Below are 27,031 nucleotides of genomic sequence, written 5' to 3'. Positions count from 1 at the left end.
ACAAACATATTTAATAAATATTTGCTCACATTCGTTCTAATTCTCAACAATTTCTTATTTGCACTTTTGCTCACTTCCGAACTACACCACTTCATTGACTACGATTAAAACTTTCGAAACTTTTCACAAGTTTTTATACACGGGTAATTATGCGTAGAATCACAAGCACAGGGCTGTTTGTACAGCGAAGCCGTCTTGACTGGGCTTAATGCCGGAAACGCGTTTTGTTTGGTTAGGAAAGTGCGCATTTGGTGTCGTAAATGTCCCTTTTATTTTTGTTTGGAAAATTCGACCGGTCGCATTTTTATGTTCGTAAAGCGTTTGTTATATACGCTTTTCAATATGTAAAAGAAATTTACCTAAGAAAACAATTTTTATGTGTAGAACTTAAATTTTCTGCTCATGAAAGAAGCTTTATTTATACTTCGGAAATGTCATACAATTTCAAAATTTAGTATGAGCGCTAACATTTAATAACCTTTCAGAAAGCACAAAAAGTTAAAAGAATTTATGGAGAAAAAAGAAGCAAAATCATATATTTAGTCCTAATTATGATTTAAGTTTAAAATTGTTAATAGTTTTAAATGACTGTTTAATACTCTATGCAAATAACTAAAATTAAACTGTTGTACCATCAGTTAGTAAAACTTAAATTCATCATCATCAACTCCGCTTATTCATTCTTTATCCTGACAGTTTTTCACAGCAGTTTCAAAATTTTTTAGAACCGGAGAGCGCATTAGAATATTAGCGAGCGCAGCCGACCGCATCGAGTTGTGAAATCAACAACTCTCACGTCGATCCGCATGAGCGGTCACCGGCGCAAACACAAAGTGGTGGGGATTTGTTCTCGGTGGGGTCAGAACAGCGTCTCGTCGGTTGGTTAAGCCGCGCTAATTCGTTGCACTGGAGTGATGGATCACATCAGTATAAATACATCATACCGTTTCCTATACAACCGAAATCGACCTTATATGCCACAATGCAGTTGTAATACTGGCGTCCATAAACAGTATCCTGCGCGTGACAGTTTAGTGATAAACAAACCGTATTTGTAATAACTAAATATATTGCACTTTGTTGCTGAGTTTGAACGGACAAGAGCGTCGTTGCTGACGATTTAATTTTAAATAAAAATGCTTTTATGCAAATCAGTGATTTTGAGTTCTGAAAATAGTTAAAATTTAATTGTTCGTAAAAAATTTGCAAGTTGATTTATCGTTATCAGTAATATAAATATTTTTATTACTAAGTGTTAGTGCGGTACCTTTTTATTTTTAGAAAATTTAATTTAATGCTAGTATTTTAAAAACTTATTTTTTATTTTTATACAATTTTTAAGTTTACTACTGGTATAAGTTTTAAACTTCTGAGTTTAGAAATGTAGGTGTGAACAAGTTTATTACTTTAGTTTTTATTTTTGATCCCCTCCAAAGTGCAAAAACCAATCTGAAAATACATATATTCAATTAAATAAAACTAGTTGACAAAATTTTATCTTATAATTAAGGAATAGAGAATTGTAAACAAAGTATCATGAAGTATTACTTTAAACCATACTTTTCACTATCAAGATAAACTTTAGTCGAACAAAAAGTTTTTAGAACTAGCTAACAAAAATATCATTGGTACTGGTAAAGCTTCTTATGTTTACAAAATTACGAAACATAAACAATTTATTGTCTATAAGTTGATTTAAACTTTGAAACTTAGTTGAACATAAAGTCGAAAAAAAAACTAAACTGACTTATAAAAAACGAAAACCTGTTAACTTCCTACTACCATAATCACTTAAAAATCTAATCTAGTCATTGCCGCTACTAAATAAAATCTGAACACAAACTAATCGAGCTTGTGTCTTTTGTCGAGTAGCTGCTGTAAACACACAGCGCAGCCATCGCACTATTGTGCTACAACAGAGCCTGCGACAAAAAAAAAGAAAAAAGGTTTTTGTGTGTCGGGGTGGTCGTAGTACAACAAATTGTTGAAGTGGCACAGAAGTGCAACTCGTTGTTTTTTCATGACAAAAGACCACCAATGAGTTTTTATATGAACTTGTGTGTATTATTGCCGCAACACGATTAATTTACTACGAGTTGGTCTATGACGTAACTGTTTTAAATTTTTTTGGAGAATTGAGACTTTTGTTCGTTATTTTTGCACAAAAAAGACGCTTATTTATCAGTTTTGTTTTACTATATTTATATGTTTAATTTTTAACTTTTCATAATGTAAGCATTGTAATGATGATGCCTGCTTTCTAAATTTGGAATTGTCGAACCAAGGTGCTTTTGATCAAAAAAGGAAGTTACATTAATTAAATCTGCGTTGGATGATAATTAAGAAATTTGCAACATCTAAAAGCCTTGTGAAAACACATAAAAAACTTTTACAAATGCAAGGTTGTTTAGCCGAAAACTTTAGTGTATTAGCAGCACAATGCGTTATGGGATTAATGTCGTTTTAAAACAACATGAATACAAATTTTCATAAGATCTGACACCGGGCCAAATTAAAGGTGTGCCGACGAACAAAGCTGAAAACCTCAAAATTAAATAACCAAGTTGAAACTTTCGCGTTATTACTAAACCCTTAAATTATCATTTTTGTTTTCGCTTGGGCTTTTAGCGTTATTAACTTGTAACGTTCTGTTATGTTCGGAAGTTTTCAAAAGTCGTTAGTGCTAATTTTGATACAAAACCGTATTACAATAAAATATTGATCAAGTTGTTTTAAGATAAATGCTTTAATAGTTGTTAGCAGTTTTTTTGATGTTATTTTATAATTGTTTTTTCACTAATTCTCCATATTATAGTAAGATATTTAAAAAATATGCAACATTCTTTTTGTTAAAAAAAATCATCAATAAACTTTGATGATTAAAGAATTAACATTTAAATAAAATAGTGTCTAAAAAGCATTACCAAAAGTGATAAAAGCATTTAAAATTTTAAAAAGTAATAATCAAATAATGTTTATTTTTAGATAATCTGTATCAACTTTTAGCTTTGAGATAATTTGAAAATAAAGTTATATTGTTAATCTCACATTTCATTATATAGTGAAATAGCTTAAACAATCACATTAAATAATCTTTTATTATCCAACGATGTTTTTTGTCAAACACAATTAATACTGGTTTAGGGTTGTAAAACAATGTTGTTTCATCTCGTAAATATTTCTTTTATTAGATAAAATAATACTTAAACTCCTAAAAACTTCAAAGGAAGGTTTTTTAACGACTATTAAACAAAAAGTTCAAGTTTTTATTTCATTCAAAATATACTTGTCAAGAAAAATTTATTTTTGATCTTTAATAAAAAAAAAACATACTATTAGCGAACAACTAAATAACATTTTAATACAAACTTGATAGTTTATAGCTTTTTGTAAGCTGAGACTATTTTTTTATAAACATTGTATCGAGAAAAAAAAATTGTCGTATTTCATTCTAGACATTACAAAATATAGTACCATATAACTTCATAATAATCAAGTTTTAATCTATGAATCATAGTCTACAATTAATTTAGGGTCTATTATCAGCATGATATTTTTTTCTAGAACTATTTCAAGTTTAAAATTTAAATGATTTATTGTAACTTAAAGGCTGGTCTTTAACTTGTTTTTGAAAACTGTTTTTGTTACTAATGTGAAAAGTGTTTACAATTAGTTTTACTTAACACCATAATTAATACTAGCCTTTTGTTTGTAGAAGTCCTTTTGAACTGTTAACAGACAAAATGCAAATAAAAACCAATAAGTTATCTTGACAGTTATAACTAAACAAATAGTACTAATCTATTTCTGCTTAGTGACAAAAAAATTATTAAATATAAAAAAAAGTTTGTACATTAATGAATAAGCAAACACAAAATTTTCACAACAACTATTTGAAAGTTTTCAAACTTTGTAATTTTGACTTTAAATACGTTTTTTATGAAACAAATTCTCTTGCACATGTTAAAAATTTAAACAACAGTAAAAATTTACTTACTTTATTATAACATCATAGATTAATATAATTTATTTTTGTATTATTAGATTCATTAAGAAAACTAAATATGATGTTTTAGACTAATTAAGTAAAAACAAATAAAAATTACTACAAAAAGATCACGTAAGCATATTAAAATATTTAAAATCTTCATCAATGTAAAATCACAAAATTATCTCAAAAATTTAGCTCTCAAAAATTTCCACATCTTATTTTGCGTTACTTTCAACAATTCATTTTTTTTTTTGATATTTTAAAATCAAACTTTGTAATTGATAGATGTCAATTATAAAAACGTGTTAATTTGATTATAACACTCTACAGTGCAAAGTTAATAGATGATATCGACGAGTGTTTAAGTGTTAAATGATAGAAATTATCAAAAGCAAAAACACATAAAACACGCTGTGCGAAGGCCAAGTAACCCGCTTTGAAAGGTTTTTTTTTTATGCAAATATTTACATTTGACTATATGTTTGCAACTATTTGTAGTTAAAGATCGCTCAGGTAATGCAATCACAAAAAAAAAATTGCTCGTTGTTATTATTAATTTTTTGTTGCAGTTTGTTTATCCATTTTTTTAAAATATAATTGTCTCAATTAAATGTTATAAAAGCAGTCTATATTCAAAACTTTCTATGAATCGACCAACCTAAGTTTTAGATAATAAATAAGCAAAAAAACAATCAGACTTTTTTCATGATATATTTCAACTATAAGTTTAATAACAGTTTTTGTGTTAAAAATTTATTTATTTTTTAAATGTTTTTTAAACTAGTCTTAAATTTACTGTTTTGTAACACCATTAACGATAATTTTTTGTAATTATTTTTTTCAAGCATCATCAAAATATTTACAACTCGGTCATACTTTTTTTTTCTTATTTAGAAAGTATTTCTTAAAGTATTATTTTTGAACGTAAAAAAATAATTAATAAAAAAAAAAAATAATTTTATCTTAAAAAAATAGCAAACTAACTGGGCTCTGACTTCACGCGATGCCTCGTTCACCAGTTCAACAGACCTCCTTTTATTATTAAGCGGGAAACTACTTTCTAATGGAAGCTTTGTACCTGCATTCCCGCTTTCAACCCCCGAGCCGTTTGATTGCGGCTTGTTGGCCGTGAAATAATCGCCGGTCGGTTGCCAATAAACGGCGGCGACAATAAGGTTGCCGTGGAGACGCGGTTCGAGCGAAATAACAAAAACGATGACAAATTTGTAAAATAGAAATCTGCTGCTACTTCTAGCTGCTGACATTGTTTTCACTTTTTTGATATCATCTGACTATTTGAACAGTTACTCGGTGCTCTGCTTTGTTGGATCTCTGCCTCATAATTTGTTGATAAGCATGCTCGTATACTTTTTTACACACAACTAGGTTTTAATTGCTGAAATGATGATTTTGATTGATGAAAATTAATTAGTAACCAGTTGGGCAGAATCCAAGTTTATATATTTTTTTTTTAATTCTGATATAGTTACTAATAAGTTTGATAAAGCAGGAAGCTAATGAGATTAAAACTGACTACAATGAAATTCTTTGTTTAATGGCGTCTAGTCGTTAATCTACAATGGAAAATTTATTAATTGTTTTTTGTACCTTGCTTTGCGATCGGTTTTATTAACTGCAAAATTGCACGTTGTCTAATGTACACTTTAATATGTAATGATGTGTCAGCAGTTATTTGTACTTGATGCTATCAGTTCTACTTAAATTTACAAAAACTTTTATTGCAAGTAAAGCTTGCATATAAAAAGGTAAATTAATTTACTTTTGAACTGTAGTCAAACACACATAAAGTAAAAATAAACAATCTAAGTCATTCTAGGTAAAAAAAAGTTCTAAATTAATAAAGGGATTTACTACAAAAGCTTACTAACATATCTTAAAATACTTGTGTTTTTCTTTTGTCTTACTGTTTTTGAAAACTTTTAAAGAGTTAAAATCTGATAAACACATAACTTAATTGTGGTGATTTTAATTTTTTTTTATGAATTTGATTAATGAAAATTCGTCTTAAAGTAATTGTAAGAGAGATTATTAATCCACATTTAATAAAAAAAATAATATTAAAACAAAACTGATTTCGTTTGCACTATAAAAACATAATACAGAACCTAAATTTCATCTAAGCTCTGAAATAAACTTAGAAACAAAAATGCAACCTTTTAGCTTATCAGCTGAGCAAAAACTGTTTTACTCAAAAATTATCTTGTCTAACTCTGCTTTTACACAAATTCCTATGCAAAGCCTTACATACTCAAAATAATTTGTGAGCAAAGAAGTTCTAGCCTTTTTCCTTTACATGGAAAGTTATCTCATGTTCGCTATTTACCTGTACTACAAATGCTGTTATTTTTCTACGATTTTTCGTCTAAAACAATTTATGTAGTTTCATAAAGTTTTAATCGTGTTAATGAATTATAAAGAAACTTTTGTTTATAAAGTTCTTCTGTTTAGTGTTTTTAGAAAAAAAATTATGTACATAGCCGTCTTAGTATTATAAAAATAGTTTTTACACTAAAGTAATTCAAATATACCACTAATATCCGTTACATTAACACTTTAAATGTTAAAATTAAAGCATTAATTATTTACCATAAAACGATTGACGTTTTAATTTTTTAATTTACAAAATATTTTTGCTTTGTTAAATAGTTTTAATTACTCGTTAAAATATCTAATGTAAAACCAAAAATATTAGTTTGTCTTAAATGTATTTTTTACTTCATTTTTTTTTATTAAGTCAATTAAGTGCATTAGGAATATATGTTTTATTGTTTACAATTATTTTTTATAAATGTAGTGTTCTTAACCAAAGTTGAATATTTGGTAGCGAAAAACATTAAGTTCAGCATTAATTCTCTTGTCAAAGATTAAAATAATAGACTTTAGTTTATAACTATTATAACTGGTTTCGTTTTTCAAAATAAATGTTTCATGTTAAAAATTTTAAACGTAAAAATAAACATAAAAAAGCTGCTAAACTGATGTAAAATTAAAAAATAAACTTAAATGTTTAAAATTTTAAGTGTAAATATAAACATTAAGAAGCAGACAAATTGATGAAACGTAATATTAGAAATAAAAACTTCAAATTTATTTTAAATTGCCTTCAGAACATTACCAGCAGCACTTTAATTCTTATCAGCTGACTCAAGTCAAAGTTGTTTCAAAAGAAACCCCTTATCCCTGTTTTGCCGAACAAAAGATATCTAATTTGACTTCATAAAAGGTATCGTTTCGAGGCATAAATACATTGAGGTGCAGCACTTCAAAAGGGTGCTTGAGAAAAGTTTTGAGTGATTAAATTTTACCAGTTTTGCACTCCTCTTGGCGTTGACAGATTCTTACGTATTAGAGCCGCTCGATAAGAGTCTCTAAAGAAGCGAGATAAGATCTCAACAACATCAATCATAAGAGTTGAAAGTCCTGATCAAAGAAGCTTTACTCAAGCATATTAACGTCTATACTTCATCAGGTCTAGAAGTCAGTAAATTTCTAATACAAGTTGCGTACACTTTATAAATGTTTTTAGCAATATTTGTTCAATTGTCTTTACGAGCTTAGTTTTACATTTTTTTTTTAAATTCTAGACTTAGCTAAAAATAGTATTTGTTGGAAATTTTGATAAAAACTAATGAGTTTGTCAAAGTAAAGGTATTTTAATTTGATTTCACATGGTTTATTCTCACTATTTAAGTTTTGAGTTACTTTTTAAAAGTATTTGTGTCGCTTTTCCCTAGTCTTTTATTGATTCAATTGCCTTTTAGTTGACTCACTTTGATCATAACGATTGCTAATTTAATTTTAGTAAGGTTAAGAGTGATACATGATACCTGAATACTGTTACTTAAGCAGTGCGTGGTGAAAACAGGCCAATTACACGACCCTTTTGTTCCCATCAGAACACTTCAACAATGAATTAAGTCATATTTTACCAATTTTTAATTTTTGATAGGCAACCCAGAAAACCGTACTAACGTTTCTCATGCAGTTTTGATTCACAAAATAGAAAAATCGCCATCAAAGAAACTAAAACAAATAAAAAAAGTTACCTGGTCTCGTTTTCAGTTTTGCAGGTGGCCAAAACTGTTTCAAAATAAACCCTTTATCCCTGATTTGCCGAACAAAAGATATCTAAATTGCCTACATAAAAGGTATCGTTTCGAGGCATAAATACATTGAGGTGCAACACTTCAAAAGGGTGTTTGGGAAAAGTTTTGAGTGATTGAACTTTACCAGTTTTGCACTCCTCTTGGCGTTGACAGCTTCTTACGTAATAGCTCGCTCGATAAGAGTCTCTAAAGGAGCAAAATAAGATCTCAACAACATCAATCATAAGAATTCAAAGCTCTGATCAAAGAAGCTTTACTCAAGCATATTAACGCCTATATTTTACCAAGCCTAAAAGTTAGTTAACTTTAAATTAAGTTGCTTACACTTTATAAATATTATTGGCAATATTTGTTCAATAGTTTTTATGAGCTTAGTTTTACATTTTTTTTACAAATTCTAGACTTAGCTGAAAATAGCATTTGTCGGAATTTTTGATAAAAACTAATGAATTTGTTAAAGTAAAGGTTTTTTAGCTTAATTTCACATGTTTTGAGTTACTTTTAAAAAAATTTTGTGTTGCTTTTCCTTTTTCTTTTATTGATTCAATCGCGTTTTACTTGACTCACTTTGATCGTAACGATTGCTAATTCAATTTTAGTAAGGTTAAGAGTGATACATGATACCTGAATGATGTTACTTAAGCAGTGCGCGTTGAAAACAGTCCAATTACACGGCTCTTTTGTTCCCATCAGAACACTTCTACAAGGAACTATGTCATATTTTACCAAATTTCAATTTTTGACAGGCAACCCAGAAAACCGTACTAACGTTTCTCATGCAGTTTTGCTTCACAAACTAGAAAAACCGCCACCAAAATAATTAAAGCAAATAAAAGTTACCTGGTCTCGTTTTCAGTTTTGGATGGAACGGGACAGGGGTCCCTCTTGCAGGTGGCCAGCTTCGGAAGGGGATGTTTCGATCGATCGCATCTGCTGTCTGCTGCCAGGCGATTTGTAAGGTTGTCGTAGCAGAACGGTATTGACACCGACATTCCTGTGAAAATACAATAAATTATATTCTATATTTTTAAAGAATATAAAAATATAGAATATAGAATACATATATATTATTAAATTACATTAAATGAAATTTTATCTTTTTGATAAAACTGTTATAACTGTTTTTTTAATTATAAGTAACTTAAAAACTAATTTAAACTCTAATATTTGCATATAAAATATTTATTTTTTTTTACAGCCCAATGAATGCTCGCAATATAACACAACTTTTCTAATGCGTTGTTTACAAACAAAAACACTTTAATAACGCTGTAATTTCAGATAAAACCTTCAATATCCAAGTAAAATTGTGTTGACAGTGTCAATTCACCGTCATTCCTAGCATACTTTTACGGTATGAAAACAGGTTATGAGCTTCATCCTTTTAAAGTCGGATCAAAGCCGCGATGTGTTTGCAACCCGATACGATGGAGGTATTTTTGCAGGTGCCGGCCCAACAACAAACAGGTGCCAGCGTATCGAGTTGTGCAGAAAATATCGAATTATCCGCTCGTAATTGCCTCGCTCCATGCCGCCAAAAACACCAATTTGTCCGAACGACAAACGTTTTCGAATATCTGCAAATCCCTTTTCGCCCGCTCTAAGCCCTTAAACTAAGGTTTTAACTTCACGTTGCCGGGGAGTATTTGCTAAAGTTTAAGTACCACAGTCGACAATTCGGTGTCTGGATACGCAAAGTTGGGTACAGACAAAAGGTGATGGCGCGAAGAAAAAGTGATAATTGTATAATTTGTTGGCTGTTAGAAAAAATTGCTGGCTTTCTATCTTTTATTACAACTAATGGCGCAATAAACTTTTTTAAGTTATAACTAAAAATAGCATCTAAATGTCATGTAGTAGTTTTAATAGTGCAAATTTACATAATAGAAAACAGTATTTATATATAAATTAAAGTTTCAAAACTAGTCTTCATCATAAGCTTAAATACAAAAATTACATTTTTATAGAATAACACAAAATAAAGTTTGAGATAGAATTATTTATAGTATTTAAAAGTGATAAAATTTATGTTACTTATTTTTCTGATAAAACATCTTTAACGATAAATTTATGGCCATACTATCCAAATTCAATTTTGGTAAGAAAACGTTATAGAGGTTACAAGTGTTTACTAAATGCTTTTAGTTATACACGTATTTCTGATCAAATAAGTATTAGTAAGAAGTTTCTAGGTGATTGAAAGCTACTATAAAGTTAACTTAGTTTAAGGTTATCTCAACAAGTTAAAATTTACTAACAAATACAAAATATTACATCTATAAAAATTTTTAACTAATATTAATTTCTAAAGTAAACAATTAGGGTACTTTAAAGGTTAAAAGTAACCTATATGGCAGCTAAGTAGGTTATTAGTGTTTAATCTTTCAAAATCCTTTTTTAATGTGTGATAAAAATTAACAAGTTAAGCTGTATGCTACACATCTAGTTTTTTAATTAAAATTTGACTTTAGTCATATATTGTGATGATTAACGATTACAATAAACTTAAGATCAAACAAGTTTTTTGCTTAGTAATTACAACTACTAAACAGATTTATAAAATCTAAACTCTAAAATATGTGTCCATTTTAAGTAGTTAAAACACTTGTTTTATTTAGAAACTAAATAAATCTAAATAACAAAAGTTTACAATGTAACACATTTACATATTGAACAGAAATTGCTAAAAAACAATTTTATGGTTTTCTTATCAATCTTAATCAATTAAAGTGTGAACTAAATAAATATATTTATTTTACACTTTTTGAAGTTGAAATTTGATAAACACAAGTAAATAACTCTTGTGTGTATACTTATCATATACTTACTTGTGTAGTAGTTTTTTTTGTTACACCATAAACATTTTAAAGAAAATTTGTTAACTAATTCTTAACTAAGGATTATTAAACTTAAAACTTTTTTTGACAATTAATACGTAAAAATATTTATTGTCGATTACTCATATAAAATATTCCTATTTTATTCATACATATAAAAAAGATACACATGTAGTCATACTTTTTACATTTTTTTTTTTGTTGGCTGTAATGAATAGTTGTGCTTTTATTCGAAAAAACAGAGACAGACTATATTTTAGCAAAAATATTTGGTGGCAGAAATGAATTTGTTCGCAGTCAATAAGAATTAGGAAAAAGATGACTTTAGATAAATTTAAAATAATGAAGTATATTTAATCTGTGAAAGCTTACAGAAGATTACTGATAAATATTATAACTAGTAACACGCGTAGCTTGCACGCGAACAATACTAAAGTATTTTTATATCTTAATGATTAAATTTTACAGAACACCAGTCCACCTAATTTTGTTAAACCTATAGTGTTGAGAATAAAATTGATAAGAATAATATAAATAATACAATAACAATATGTATAGGACCTTTTCAAGTATTTACAAACCTTGAATAAATTATTTATATTTTTTTAGTTTAACTTACTTAAAAAAGAAAATGATGACTTAATTAACTGTTTTTAGAAAAAAAATAAAATTAAAAAAAATACCAAATCCACAAGTGACGCTGCAGCTTGTCCACTTGACAAATCTCCACACAAACTCCTCCTTGACAACCACCACCTGATTCTCGATCACCCTGACAACCGATATCGGCGACCCCATCGCCTCATTCACCCGTCGATGCGTGTCGAAGGGGCACAAACCCAAAAAGCATTTCTGCAAGTATAAACATTGTACACATTTTCTTTTCTGAATAAATTTCAAGAATTTTTTAGACATAAAACTTAAAAAAACTATCACTTTAAAATTAATTTTCGAGTAAAGGAGTAACTCAGTCACATTTAGATTATAATAGGTAGAATCAAAGTAATCTTTAAAGTACTTGAGCGGTTTAAGCGAAGCCCCCTTTTCAACTTTTTGATGTTTAACTCGCGCTTGTAAAATCACCCTCGTTCGAAAAGCCGGCCACAAACTACAAAGCCAACAATATGCGAAGCAAACATTATAAACTGTAGTTTGTTTAATCAAGAGGTCACAACCCAACTACAACACGAAAGAAACATTTGGGGTATCGGCTCTTATCGCAACAGATAATCCAAAGTCAAACTCGGATGACTTTTAAAATTCAATTTAACTCATTAATGCTACCGTTTATTAATAGGAAAAATTCTTTGCAACAAAAGTTTTTTTGTAATTAGATTGTTGCATTTCATTTGATATATCAGTCGATAAAATCAGTCAAAATACTCTGAACATTTTAGACTTAAATACGGCCTACCTAAAACTGTAGTTTATGTGTTATACTTTTTAGTACTACATATATTTTAAACTTTATAAAAACAGTTTATAGTTGTATAACAAATTGCTAAGTCTATAAAATAAAAACGAAAGCTAAAATAAATAACAGTTTTACACCAGCAAAACAATTTAAAAAATTAAAAAAACGAAAAGTCTGAAACTAGAAAATTCCGAAAAAGAGTAAGCAAAAATACTAAACTAGGTTATTTTTAAACTATAAATAAAAAATAAAAAGATTAAACCAGCTAATGTCAAACTATTTTAAAAATCTAAACTATATAATTTGTTATAGTAATTCAGTCTGTCCTAATAGAATATATATATTTACCAATAAGTACCTTTTTCCTAACAAAACTTTATTATATTTTTATCCCTTAATTTTCTTATAACTGAGTTTTAATTTTTTTTATAGAAAATTATCATTAGATTTTCAACATCACAAATACTTAAAATTATATTTCATTTACTTAAATAATTTCTACTTTAAATACCTCGGTATGAACGGGAGCCGGTCCCCTGCACCTGGGTTCGCTCTTGTACAATTCCTCCTCTTTTGTGATCCCCTCCTCCACGCATTCCACCCTCCTCGTCCTGAATCCTCCCATCCCGCAAGATTTCGAACATGCGCTCCACTCCCTCGCCTTCCATCTATTTGTATTTAGTTAAACTTAAAAAATTATCACAGATGTTTGTGTAAAAGAATTTTTGTTTGATACCAACAAAAGTCCTATACTGATTTAGTCAAGTACAATGTAACTGCTAACTTTTTTATTCTCTGACAGCTAGCGAGCCAAAGAAAACTTAGTTTGAATATATTGGATAAAGTTTTCTTTTCCTCATTGATATAAAGTTAATTTAAAGTCAAACTAGTAGTTTAATACTTAAATAATAAAACAATCAGGCTTAAAAATATTAACTTTAATCATTTACTTTAAAACCATTTTTTAAGGACTTAGTTTTATTAGCATAACTATACGGACTTTAAAATTTAAAACTTACTTGGCAACTGGAGTGAATTTCAGAACAGGTTTTTTTATTTGGTTTGTTTTCTGTTTCCTTTTCTTTGATTTAGTTTTCTTCGTGATTTTTCTGCCGGTCTTACCTGGGAAAAATCGTTCTATTTGCCACAGTAGTAGTTGTGTTTAGTTATTTCAAACATATTTTTAGTGATGTTTAAAAACTAATTATTCAGAAACCTAGCTTAATCCAAGAAGCACAATAAGGCATGACTAAAGGAAAGCTATAAAATATTTTATCACATTTTTTACTCACTTAAACAAACGCTACATCCGCAATAATACGTCATAAAAACTAAGTTAACAATTAAGCTATAAATGACCAGAATATTTTCTAGTTAAAATAAACTTTGTACGTTTAAACTGTATACTGAACTACCATTATTTATATTGAATGCAAAAGACTTATTATTTTATAAAACACAAAACTGATTAAAAGTTAAACTAATCGAAATTATGATAAAGTTCTGTGACTCTTCGAATCTGTAAACATGTTTCAAAAAGCATAGTTTTACGAAATTACAGAAGTAACTAACTCTTTTTACAGACTTTGTTGCACTCCATCACAGTGTTGGGTTGTCGTCTTGTGTCACAATTTATTGTAGGAGTCGCTCTGTTGTCGCATATGATGTACCTATTTCGCACTCCACTACCGCAACTAACACTACACTGTTCATTTAAGGATAAAAATAGGATCTGGGTCAATAGAGAAATTAAAAATGTTTTGTGGTTATTCAAGACTATATAATTGAATACAATTGAAGTAATCAATTAACAATTATGTTTTTATAAAATGTCTATTTATATATGATTATTGAAAAAAAAAATTAAGCTAATGCTTCTTCTTTTTAATTTGGTTTTTAAATTTTTTGAAACAATTTAAAAATCTTATCTTAAAAAATTGTGTAGTAAATAAAATCTCAGCCAGCTTACATCGGACCAGTTTCCAACGATCCACTTCGGGCACTCGAACGTGTTGCACGCTTCAATGTTTTCCGGTTTCACGAAGTTCCCGCACTTCGACTCGTCCTCAAGGATCCTGATCACATCTCCGCTGTACTTCTCCTCCACGCATCTGATCGTCCTTTGCAGCGTCCCGTTCCCGCAACTCACGCTGCACGCTCCCTTCTCGATCGTCCTCCAGCTACAAAATTGAGTATTTAGCGCCTCGAAGCGGAAAAATAAAACGATTACACGCAACATCATGTAATATTTCGTTTTTGGTATTTTTAAAGAGCTATAGCGCGCCCTAGCGGTAAAAGTAAACAAGAAATAACTCACGTGTGTATGCTCGAGTATTCGTAGTGTTGCTCTGGGTACTTGTAAAATCTGTTGTGATAAATTGATAAATAACTATAACTATAGTTTCTAAAATGTATACTTTTTAAAAACGTTAAAGTAGACAACTGACAAGTTATATATAGTACTTATTTAGTTTACAATACTTAGACACTTTCATTAAGAAATAACTACTTTAAATCTAAAATTAAGAATGTTGTTTATTTAAAAAAAAAAGATAAATGGCTAAGCTTCAGTTTATTAAAAAAATGTCTGAAAAGAATTTTTTTATTTTTTGCATGTTTATTCATTCAAAAACCAGACTTTGTTAATAAAGTATTTTGAATTTTGTAATATAATATTTGTTTAAAACCCGAACAACTAGTAAGTAATAATTTATTTAAATATAAAAATTTAGCTTTAAGCAAACTTTCACCATGAGCAACATACCTGGTGCCATTGATAGAGGGGCGCGCTTCCTTGCATAGGGGTAGCACGCATTTCACCCGGCGAATTTTCGCCTCACCCAAACCCTCCTCAATGCATCTGGAATCTGGAAAAACTTCTGAGCTATTCGAAGATTTGCACACTGGCCTTATTTCTTTGTAGCCTAAAATATATTGGAGTAGTGTAAAAACAAGTATATTGACTTATTATTTTTTATTTTGATATAGAACTTCAGATAAATTTTGATTTTTATTACAAATTGCTAATGATGTTTTAAAAATAAGATAATTTTTGATCTAAAATCATTACTATAAGCAAAAACTGAGGAAAATTTCCAATAAAAGGAAAGTTTTTTAAAAAGCGCTTTGATTGTAAGTGTACATCAGGCAGGTTTTGTTTTTATACAATAGCAGAAGTTTCCATATGCTTGTAAAAATTAATTAAGTAAATTAAAACTTTCAGTGAATTTTACAGTAAATACAAAAATATATGACGTGATTTTATTTAAATCCAATTAATCCATTTTTTATGAAATATATGTTGCTTAAAATAAACTAAGTAGTTGCCTTGTAGGTTTTATACGTTCATGCAACTTTAAAACTTTACAAAATTTAATTTAAGCCACAATAGTTTTATATTAGTTTGGTTCACAAACCGCATTGACCATTTTCAACATTTCAGTGAAAATAATGTTGTTTAATTGAAATCGAAAGCAGAAGTTAAACATAATTTAATCAGGTTTTTAGTTTTCAGATTTTGTCTGTTGTTTATATTGAAAATAAAAACTAAAAATTAAGTTATAAACCTATAACAATGTTTTAACCGCTTTAGAGAATGAAACTAGAATGATTTTTAGTTGTATTCATCTAAATTTTTTTAAAACTTGGCAATAGATTTCAACACTAGACTGTGATAAGTTTGTGATTAGCAGTTTTTATTTTAATTGTTAATATTTATTACTAATGAATAGTTTGGTTTTAAAACCGGTTTTAACTAAAAAATTTAAACATAAGTTCTTCATTTTCAAAAAGGTTTATTAATTAATTTCGCTTAGCTCTTCATCAGAATATACTTTCTAAAAACTAATAATAATGTAGTTTAAATGTAGTTATAAACAGTAATTTTGAAATACGTAGCTAAAAATTGTTACGTCATAAAGCATAAAAGTCTGTAAAAAAATTTTGAATTAGAATTGAATTATACTTAGCTGATTTGAAGTTGCCTGTAAAAAACAAAACTATTAAAACAAAATAATTTAAGATAATAGAAATTTTACCTGAAACAAAATTAAATAAAAAGTACATTACAAAAATTAGACAATAAACGACAACAATAATACTAAAATAATGCTATTTATAAAGTTTTAAATTGTAAAAATCTCTTTGTTTGCAAATTTTCGGCTCACGAGTTCTAATAAACAAAGAATCTAGAACTGAGCGATGGTAAGTGTTTCTCGCTCTATAAAGAACTTTGAACCTAGTATCCAGGTAGTTCTCAGCACAAACAGGGTTGTTGAGGAGGTGCTCTTGGATAGATGACTGTTCACCTTTCGGCATAACGTCGTCATTAAAAATATTTTTTTTTAGTTTTTTCGTGACATGCTGCTCTCGCCTGAGGTGGAAATGCTGAGATGTTCGACCTACGTAGTCATTTCCGCAATGACATTTAAATATGTATACTACATTACTTAAATCATGGATAGGTGTGACATCTTTCACAATTCCGTTAAGAGGGCGGTTGGTGTTGTACACAACACGTAGCGAAACGCTATTAAAGGTGGATTTTACAGCTAATGAAGCTTGCTTAGCCAGTCGTATTGAGTTTTCACTCCTATAAGGTGAAAACTCGTGAGCCTGAGCTTGCAAACAAAAAGATTTAAACAAATAGCATTTTTTAGTATTATTGTTGTCGTTTATTGTCGTATTTTTGTAATGTACTTTTTATTTAATTTGTTTCAGGTAAAATTTCTACTATCTTAAATGTTTTTGTTTTAATAGTTTTGTTTTACAGGCAGCTTCAAATCAGCTAAGTATAATTCAATTCTAATTTAGCATTTCAAACAGACTTATATGCTTTCTGACGTAACAACTTTTAGCTACGTATTTCAAAATTAATGTTTATAACTACATTTATACTACATTATTATCAGTTTTTAGCAAGTATATTCTGATAAAGAGCTAAACGAAATTAATTAATTGATTTATGTTTAATTTTATTAATAAAATTACTGGTTGTTGGAAATGATACTGGATGTTTTATTTTCAAAGGTTTGCATATTTTTATGTTTTTATTAAAAGTTTAACCATTTTTTTAGGCAGCTGAAAATATACTTTATGTAATTCATAGTTGCACAAAATTATTAATGTTACATATAAAAACTAAAATACTGGAGTGTTTAATTTTGAAACCTAGTTAAGTGATAGAACGAATTCTTAAATAATACATGTATATATCATAATCTTCAAATGGTATGCAACATAGATAACTTAATTAAACCGCAATAAAAATCATTCTTTTTAGTATACATTTTTCTATTTTTGGCCTATATTTGTAGAAAATGTTTAAAAGTTGTTTAAAACTATGTTAAATTACTTTCAAACTACCGTATAAAGAAAAAAATATTTTTCGTAAAGTGTTTTTTACAAAATTTTCTGTTCAAGGTTTAAATATATGCATATATATTACAATTGTCAACTAAATATTTTAAAAATACATTTATTTGTATAATATTATTTGTTTTGTTTTTTCGAAAACAAATACAAAGATCTCAACCTTTGAAGAAGAAAAAATACTTTTTGGTCAAAGACCTCGTCAGTAATTATATAAAAAACCTTGTTCAAATAGAATCTCGTGTGTATAATTTAAAATACTTAAGTTAGTAGAAAACAAAATATTTACTATTTTTTAATCGGTTTGTACAGAAGTTTGCAATGTTACTTTAAACTCAAATGTAAAAAGTAAAAGATAATTAAAAGTGTTTAAAAGCTTCTGTAAAGAAACAAATTTACTAACAAATACAACCAATATAAACAAACTGAAAAACAACTAGTTAGTTACTAATTGTTACAACTGCTAATTATTAAAACATGCAAATGACTCACCATCGCCGCAAGTGGCCGAACAAGGAGCGTGGTTGCCAGTAGCAACGGGCAGCGACCAGATGACAGGTTTCAGTTTGTAGTATTTGTATCTGATGGTTCTGGCGCCCTCGTGCGGATGCTTGCATCCCTGAATGAACGGGCACATTCTGTTGACCAACATCGTCTGTCGTTTTACCTACAGTATTTTAAAAATTTTAATTTGTTTTTAATTTTTTTTAAAAAGCTTTGATAATTTACTCAACCTAAAATAGAAAATAAAGACACTGTAGCAGAGAAACAACTTGCTTCATTGCAAGACTCGAGTTTATTGTATTTATTTTAAATACTTTGTTAGTAGTTTGTAAATGTTAATTTATTTTTATTGAACTTGTTATAATATAACTTTGATTATTTTTAAATAAAAAATTCAACATATTTTGTTGTGAGACTGTTAAAACAGTAAGTACAAATAATATTTACAAGTATGAACACAAAATATATTCGTATTGCTCTTTTTCTAAATTTATAAAAAATTATTGACATAGTTTATTTCTGCCTTTTGTGTGTACACATTTATTAATTTATTTTAGTAGTAAAACTATTTTTATGTGGACATTTTAGTATGAAAATGCATGATAAACTACAATTATGAAATGACACAAGCTCGTATTATGCTTGAAAATATTTTTTAAATTTGAATATCGTACTGATAAATTTACTTCGTAAGGCTTATGGGAGCTTGTACAAAGTATGAATTATTCAATTACAGTTTTTGTTTGGTAATCTTTTTGGCATTTTACATTCAACGTACAAAACATTTCTACCATTTATTGTCATGAAACTTATGCTTTATTTTAATAATTAACTTAAGATTTTTTGAAATTCTAGCGCGAAATACTTAAAACTAACATAACTAAAAAACAGTTTTTTCATGTGTTAAATCTTATTAACTTGTTTAACTTGTTAACTATTACCAAACAAAGTATACTAACAGCTTTTAAAACAAATAGCTAAATTTGTTTGTTTTTCAATAATCGTTGAAAGTAAAACAACATTTAACAATTTATGTAATAAAGTTTATGTGAACTCGTTTTTTTTAAATTTTATACTTATAAGCTGATTAAGAATAAAAGGTTTTCTAATATAAGTATTTAAATTACATTTAAAACTAGTTTTTTGTATGGTTTAAGAAATAATCATATCAGCTGAAGTTTCTTAAAAAAAACAATTTTATAGTTAGTTAAATTAATTTAGACTAAAATTATAGAATTTCAAATAGTCAAACACAAATTTACTTTAGGAAATTAGCTGTTAACTAGTAATTTCAAAAGCAACAAACATAAAAATAAAATTATTTTTTATTTATTTCAGATGTTCTAAAGTTTAAGACTTGCGATGTTTAGTAAATTTAAAAACTAAACCACAAGTTTTATGTTTTCTATAATGTAAGCTTTCTTTTTACTTTTATTAATATTTTTTGTGTTTTTTGTATGGGTATAAGTATTGTAGATTTTGAAAGGAAAACTTATATTTTGTTTATTGTTATATAGTTATTTGCCTTAACTTAAAAAGTCTATCTGTTTATTATTATATAAATACTTTTAAAGTAAAAATAAGCAGAAACGTAATCTAAACTAACGCTTTTAAAGATTTAAAACTTACAAATAAAAACAATTGTTTAACAAAATTCAGGTGATATTTTAATTACCTAAATGAAATAGTGTTTATTAAAAATGGAAAAAATATAACGAACATAAATTGAAAAAGATTGAAAGAAAAAAGTAAAGAGCAAGCACATAATTTTATAAAGTTACTAGTAATACATCATGCAAACTTACTACAACTTTCGCGTTTTCTTTAATCGGCCCTGCGAGAGAGTAAACAAAGTCGTCTAAATTTGACAGCTCTTCGGCGTCAGCTAGCGGTTGTTTTACTTCTTCGTTCACTTCTATCAAGCTGAGGTTTTTCTCCTCAGATACTATATCTGCAATGAAGTTTGTTACGTAAGCCGAATATAGTTGTCGTGTATTTGTAAAATTAAGAAGCTTAGATTTATCGTTTTTGGTTTTATTTATGACTACGTATTTTAATTAAACATGAATATAGAGCTGTTAAAAAATTAAAACGTAATAAATAGTATTTGTAATGTAAGTGAGCGATAAAAAAGTTTTTTTTTAATTTTAATAACGACAAGAAGCTTAAGTAAAATATAAATTGCTTTCAATATAATATTATGTATAAAAATTAAACTAATTTACCGAAGCTAACATCCGCGGAAACTATAATGTTTGTGCTTGATGCTGGAATCTCAGTAATTGTTTCTGAAAAGTTATTGATTTACTTAAATTAAAGTTTATAAAATGTAACAAATAGTTACCTCTGGTTATTTTTTAATTGTGTTCTATTAAATTTTTGTTAAAACACATGATACTAAAAGAAATAAGCAAAGTATCTAATTCTAAGTACTTATGATAGGTTTTTTTGCATATCAAAATTTCAATTTCAATAAGTTATAACTGTTTTTTTACTAAATATTTACATACGAGTAAAATGCAGTGCATTAAAAAATAGAACATTGTTTTAATTTTGTGTTAACTATATTTAACGGGTTGCTGTCAAATTTGTACGAGGGGACCAAATTGCACGAGTGAACAAAATTATACGAGGATTAATATTCACCACGATGAAACTTTTGCACGAGGGGGTAAAATTACCCTAATCTTTACCCTCGGTCGGTAAGTTAAATATTTTTTTTTATTTTTTTATTTTTATGTTTTATTTCTTACTTTAAATTTATTTATTTTTATATTTATCTTATTTTACTATCACTGTTACCCCTAACCCTCACCCTCGGTCGGTAGCTTTTTTATTTATTTTTTTTTATTAGTTATTTTTTATTTACTATCACTGTTACCCCTAACCCAAACCCTCGGTCAGTAACTGTTTTTTTCAATTTTTTTATCAAATTAATTTTCAGTTTTTTATTTCTTTTTTATTTTAATTTTTTTCTGTAGTTTTATACTCTCGTGCAAAATTGTAACTTGTATAATTTTGTACACTCGTGAAATTTTGTTCTCGTGCAATTTTGTCCCCTCGTACAATAAAGTAACCTCGTGCAATATTGTATTCGTGTAGTTTAGACCCCTTCCCATATTTAACAGCTATAATTAATAAAAAACCTAAAAAAATAGTTTGTCAACTTAAACACGTGAAAACTGAATTTTGGTATTTTTAAATTTAAAGCAGCGAAAATTAAATATATATATATGATTTATTACAGATATTAAGTCAGCACAGATAAAATATCAACTTTATTTGGAACTAAGTTAAAAACGTATTTAAATATTTATAATACTACTTGCAATATAAAAAGTGTATCTTACGATTATTAAGGAGTTGAATACAGTTTGATAGCCTTTTAAACTGATTTAAAATTCAACTTAAGTATTTTCCAAGAAAGCACTTCGTAAAACATTATCAATCATTAGATTTATAATTTTTATACAATTGTAAACACATTAACTTTGCATTACTGTCTAAATGATTTAGCAATAAGTGTTTTTTTAGTTTATTATCTGTTATAACTTTTTATTTTTTAAGAGACTGAGAAAAATTGTTTGCATTTGCAACTTACATATATTGTTTTTTATTTTTAGCAATATTACGCTCTTTTAATATTTCAAGTTACATTTAAAAAAAATAAAGTTAACTAAATCCATGCAAAAATTGTCTTGCACAACATTTAAAAATATTTCTCTGTAACTAACAATTATAATAAATACTAACGATACAGTGTTTTTTATTCTCAATGCTGATAAGTAAACTTTTAACTTTTTTTTTTTTGAAAAACTTTGGAACATACTTTTTTCACAGCTAATATATTTAAAACCAAGCATATTTTATTCACAATATTTACGTACCGTTATCACTTGATGACGTCACAATACCGCTGATCAATCTGCATGAACTTCCGTCTCCTCCGCAAACTCCGCACTCGTCATAAACTTCTCCTCCGTACAAAACTCCGTCGCATCCCGCCCGCTGTGGAGTAGAAGGATTTTTTTTTTGTATCAAAAAGTTTTAAGCGTGCTTTAAATAGCTTGTTGTGTTAATTAATGTAAAAAACTAATTTAGAAATAAATTAGAGATTTTTTTACTTTTATGTTCTTAATATTTTCTTTTAATAAAAACTAATAAAATACAATAGTAATTAAACTTATACTTATTTGCATACTTTAACTTTTTCAAATCATTTTTATACATTTTGCATAAATAATTCCTTGAAAAAACACAACAACCGAAGGTATAGTAGATCAAAGGTTTAGTTATAAAACTCTGTTAAAGTATAACTTTGTTAAAGTAAAAAACATCCTGAACAGAAATGCTCAGAACATTTGTTTATGGCTATCAAGTTTCTGTGTGACTCAAGATAACTACAACAGGAAAGTCTTCAAAAAACAAATAACAAACAAACAAAAATATCCGGTTATGCTATATTTTAACAACTTGCGCAAATACTATTGTTTGAACAGCATTCGGTTTTGTTGAGTCATAATTAATCAGAAATAGCTTCTTGCAAAACAGTACTTTTATCCGACTGTTCCTTACGTAATACTTTCAGCTACTTCTGAAGTGATACACAAGAATAATCGCGTCTTGTGATTACAAAACGAAAAAACATAAAATAGGTATGTATGATAAACACACACACTAGTAGAAATATGTCTTTGCTGTTTCCAACTTGGCTATGGCTTATTCCGAATAATTTAATTTCGACCTCTGTAACACGTTTTAAACCGTTTTAAAGCGAAAATATCTCAACTCAATGCAATTGTTTTTGAATTTCCGTAAAAGAAAATTTTAGTTCACGATTTAATAAAGCCAACATTTACATTAACAAATCACATATGCAGACCACATAGACATGTAAATTGCAAAATAACATGGTTATTCTCGCTATTATGTTAAACAAACGATTTAGCAAACGAGCCGAGAAATTCTTGTTTCAATTACAGTTTTTCCTTTTTGTTGTTTTTTAGTTTTTAATGAGAAACGAGTTTCACTTTTCGTCATTTGTTTAAAATTGTAAATTACTCCAGCTCTTTTCGGATATTTTTATAGCGTAATGATAAAGTAATGTACTACTTTTTTACTTTTTGAACCATATAAGGTTGAATAAATCATATGACAAGCAAAAGTTAATGATCGGAATAATAATTTCGTGAATGATCGATTTATTATGTTTATAACTTTCACCAACAAGATACACGCAATCTCTTTATTAATGCTGTATTATTGCTCATTATTCGCAACCACAACTTTTTTTAAACAACCAAAAGAAAAGGAAATCTAACAATGGATATTACAGTTTTCAGGTTTATTTAAAGCAAAGATGCACACAGCAGGCTAATTAAACTAATGGAATTTTCGGCAAAATTAAGAAAATCCAAACGGTATTTTAATCAAGAAATTTGCGGCTTTGTGCTTTGAATAAAATCCTCAGAAATTTCTCACACCAACCCGACTTTATATAAAAAGACGAACTTTTTGTTTCAAGTGCGCAAGGAAACTTCAGCGTTTGATAACAAACTGTTTTCATAATTAATAAAGCACTAAATGCCAAAGGAGAAAATGTGAACTTTGCACTCCGTTTAATCTAAACAATTGAAAATTCAATGGAAGTTTGTTGGTGTCTGTCATGAGGCTGATTAAGAAACTCGTTTGTACTTTTACTATTTAAAGTTCAAGAAATAAACAAACCACACAATTAAAAAATTTCATACATTGTTTAATGTTTTCATGAGAAGCTTTTTTGAACCTATATTAAGTTATTTTTATAAAGAGAAAATATTAAAGCCTATCCTATTTATTCACTCACTTCACATTTTCCTTCGATGCAAACCCCGAAACTCTTTTGCGCCTGGCAACGGGTTCCGTCAACTACCTTGTCGGTTACCATGGCAACCTTACTCGTCACGCTCGACCTGCAGTGGAGGGAGCAGTGGGAATTGAGGTCCCTCTGCAGCCTGTTGTCGATGAGGTCGGAGGCGGTCAGCACGGGAAGCGTCCACTTTTGAGTTGCCGAGTTGAAACTTTCGCACTGGCGTTGTCTGAAGCTTACAGAGAACTGCGGACAGTCCTGCAATTTATTTTTTGATAACAAACTTTCTTTATTTTAAGTTAATTTTTTGTTCTACATGTAGAAACTAAATAAAATGAAGTGTTTTTAATAAGATGGTCTTTTTAATTGTATGTTATACCAATCTAGCTTTTAAAGTTAATTTAGAATTAAAAATAGCTTCCTTTTTAAGTATGTTTTCTTCAAGTTTTTGATAAAAGAAGACTGCAAGTTTAATTTTTTGTCTGTATATATTTATGTGAGTTTTTTATTAAAAAAAAGCCTTTCATTTCAAATAAGTTGTTATATAAACAACCTCTAACTATTTTCTATAGTATCTAACTGTATCTCAAAAGATATTTTTTACAATTAGTTAATACACAAAGAGTTCATACTTCAGTTACATATTTTCAATTATTACCTTAAGATAACAATTAACTTTAAATTTTTGCACAACTCCTTACGAACATGACTAATTAAAGAGTGGCAGTGTAACAATTACGTTATAAGGCTGAAATCTTGGCACCATTTTACATAAAACTAATCTGGTAATAACTTCAATGGACGCCTGCATAATAGACTTTGTTGATGCAAGGGTTTGGTAAGACTTCTACAAACAAAACGTTGCGAAACTTGAAACTTTTCTTAAACCCGGCTACTGTTTTCAAGCACCGCAGTTATCAAGAACCTTGCAAATACTTTAATACCCTTATTGGGCCCCAACACACTGGAAAGTGTTTGCTTTGCGCTTATGAATGCTTTTCTCGTGTCTGCGGCTTTTTATGACTCGCAACAACATACCTGACCTTACTATGACTAAATAAGTTTGTATTAGTGTTTTTAACTTTATGTTTAGTAAAAAACGTACCTGAGTCGAGCACAGTTTGTACCTATGATATCCTCCAGTGCATGTTCTGTAAAAAACATGCAATAAAATAATTTCTAAACGAGAATTGGAAGAAGCTTTTTTAAAATCTAAACTAATTCAAAACAAAACTTTATACTAAACAACGAACGTATTAAAAGTTTTTATTTTACAAAATAACTTTTCTAATGATTTTAAAGTTTTAAAAATGAAAATGTTACAAACACATATAATACAGATGTTTTATACAAAAATTACACTGTTACTGTAGAACTAAAATTTTATGACGAATTTGCTTTTTTCTTACATCAAACAGTTTTTAAAGATCAACGAGAATTTTATTAAGTTTATTGTAGTTTTCTGATCTTTAGTTAAAAAGAGTTCTTAAGCTAATTTTTATTAACTATCCTTAAAAGAAAAAGTTGAAAACTGTAAATTTTAAAAAAACTCTAACTTCTTCAAACAAGATCTTGAAGACTTGGAAATTCCAAAGCCACAGGTTTTTGTACAATCTGACCAACTTGACCATTCTGACCAAAAATTTCGCTTCTATTAGTATTAAAAATTCATATTAAACTAATCTTTAAACGTTTACTACTACATTAGTTTGTAGGCTTGTTTTAAAACTGAATAATCTTTCACCTACTTTACAAGCGATGTTATCAACAGTGTTGTATGAGAAACTTTATACATGGAATTTTCTTACAACAATTTACAAGCATTAAATATATTCAATCTATGTAAAATAATAAAAATCTACAAGTAGGTCAAAAAACAATTTCTGAGAGCTTAAAAACAAACCAATAATTGACATTTGAAATTAATTAATCATAAGAACTGATGCTTTACAATGATAAAACGACAAATTAAGATACAATTATATGAAAAACAACAAATTGAAAAAACTAAAAACATGTTTTTACATATTTTTAAATCATTAATACTTTTTTAAATTTTGAAAATTTTCAATCTTACATATTTGACTGCGCTTTTCCACGCTTCGTCATCGCCGCTTCCCCCTGTCACGTCATAATCCTCGTCGTCTGACGTCACGAGTTCATCTGCCTTGACTAATATCTGCAGGAAAATGAAAATTAAATATAAGGGGTATCATGCTCATAATGATCACTTTCTAACCGATTAATAAAAACTTGCCAATCATTTAAATCGAATAAAATTAAATTCGCCGCTAAGCTCATGTTACACCTGCCAAAGAAATTAATTTTATGTACTTTTAATTATTTTAATTGTTTGTGGTCAGTTCTATAACTTTAATTTCTATAAATAACCGTCACTTATAAACCATCAAAAAAAATTTTGCTAAATCTTCTTGTAACTCAGGTATATCATTTTTATTTAATTACGCTTGTAATTTATGCTTTTATTTTTTTAAAGTTTGTTATATATTAAGTTATCAAAATGTATGCATTAGAATTATACAAAACTACTTAAACAAGGTATTTCTATTCACCTGTTGTTTGAAAAGTCAGCTTTTAAGGCCATTCAAACGTTGAAAACACTTAAGATCAACGTAAACAACAAAACACAAAGTTGCACAGGCACGCAATAATCCCATAAATTTCAAAATTATCAAAATTCAAACAAATTGCTGAACAAAAAGAAGCAAGCGGTAGAAGTGATTGCTCCAACAAACAAAAGCTTGCGTGACTGCGCGCACAAACCTCCACTGCTGCTGGGGGTTGGCGAGCAAACAGCACGTGGTGAGAAGTTGTTACGTCACAAAGGCCCGCCAAAAGCCGCTGTTTGTAACGTCACTGTTGTGTATCTAAGAGAAGTTTTATTTACGGCGACGTTGATCGCGCAACCGACTTTGTTTT

At 28.3% G+C, this 27,031-nt stretch overlaps 1 protein-coding gene across 2 annotated transcripts in view; it reads right to left on the bottom strand.

The window, feature by feature from the left end:
• The window catches only part of LOC145830175 (ADAMTS-like protein 1), a 46,256-nt gene that overhangs the window by 11,312 nt on the left and 7,913 nt on the right, over positions 1 to 27,031 (bottom strand). For both annotated transcript variants that reach the window (XM_082938079.1, XM_082938078.1), the window contains exons 2-17: positions 26,169 to 26,270; positions 25,648 to 25,742; positions 25,197 to 25,242; positions 24,089 to 24,349; positions 22,131 to 22,251; positions 20,469 to 20,531; positions 20,049 to 20,194; positions 18,232 to 18,406; positions 15,134 to 15,293; positions 14,687 to 14,734; positions 14,339 to 14,549; positions 13,942 to 14,074; positions 13,389 to 13,491; positions 12,881 to 13,037; positions 11,639 to 11,807; positions 8,959 to 9,112 (exon numbers count right to left, since the gene is read on the bottom strand). In XM_082938079.1, coding sequence (XP_082794205.1) covers positions 8,959 to 9,112; positions 11,639 to 11,807; positions 12,881 to 13,037; positions 13,389 to 13,491; positions 13,942 to 14,074; positions 14,339 to 14,549; positions 14,687 to 14,734; positions 15,134 to 15,293; positions 18,232 to 18,406; positions 20,049 to 20,194; positions 20,469 to 20,531; positions 22,131 to 22,251; positions 24,089 to 24,349; positions 25,197 to 25,242; positions 25,648 to 25,742; positions 26,169 to 26,270 — 2,144 coding nt within the window. The remainder of the gene's footprint in view (positions 1 to 8,958; positions 9,113 to 11,638; positions 11,808 to 12,880; positions 13,038 to 13,388; positions 13,492 to 13,941; positions 14,075 to 14,338; positions 14,550 to 14,686; positions 14,735 to 15,133; positions 15,294 to 18,231; positions 18,407 to 20,048; positions 20,195 to 20,468; positions 20,532 to 22,130; positions 22,252 to 24,088; positions 24,350 to 25,196; positions 25,243 to 25,647; positions 25,743 to 26,168; positions 26,271 to 27,031) is intronic.

This window comes from Thalia democratica, chromosome 2, assembly GCF_965202585.1.
Source record: "Thalia democratica chromosome 2, ktThaDemo2.hap1.1, whole genome shotgun sequence".
In the NCBI taxonomy this organism is placed as follows: domain Eukaryota; kingdom Metazoa; phylum Chordata; class Thaliacea; order Salpida; family Salpidae; genus Thalia; species Thalia democratica.
The sequence above is the reverse complement of the archived record's forward strand: the minus strand, read 5'-3'. Positions and strand labels throughout refer to the sequence as shown.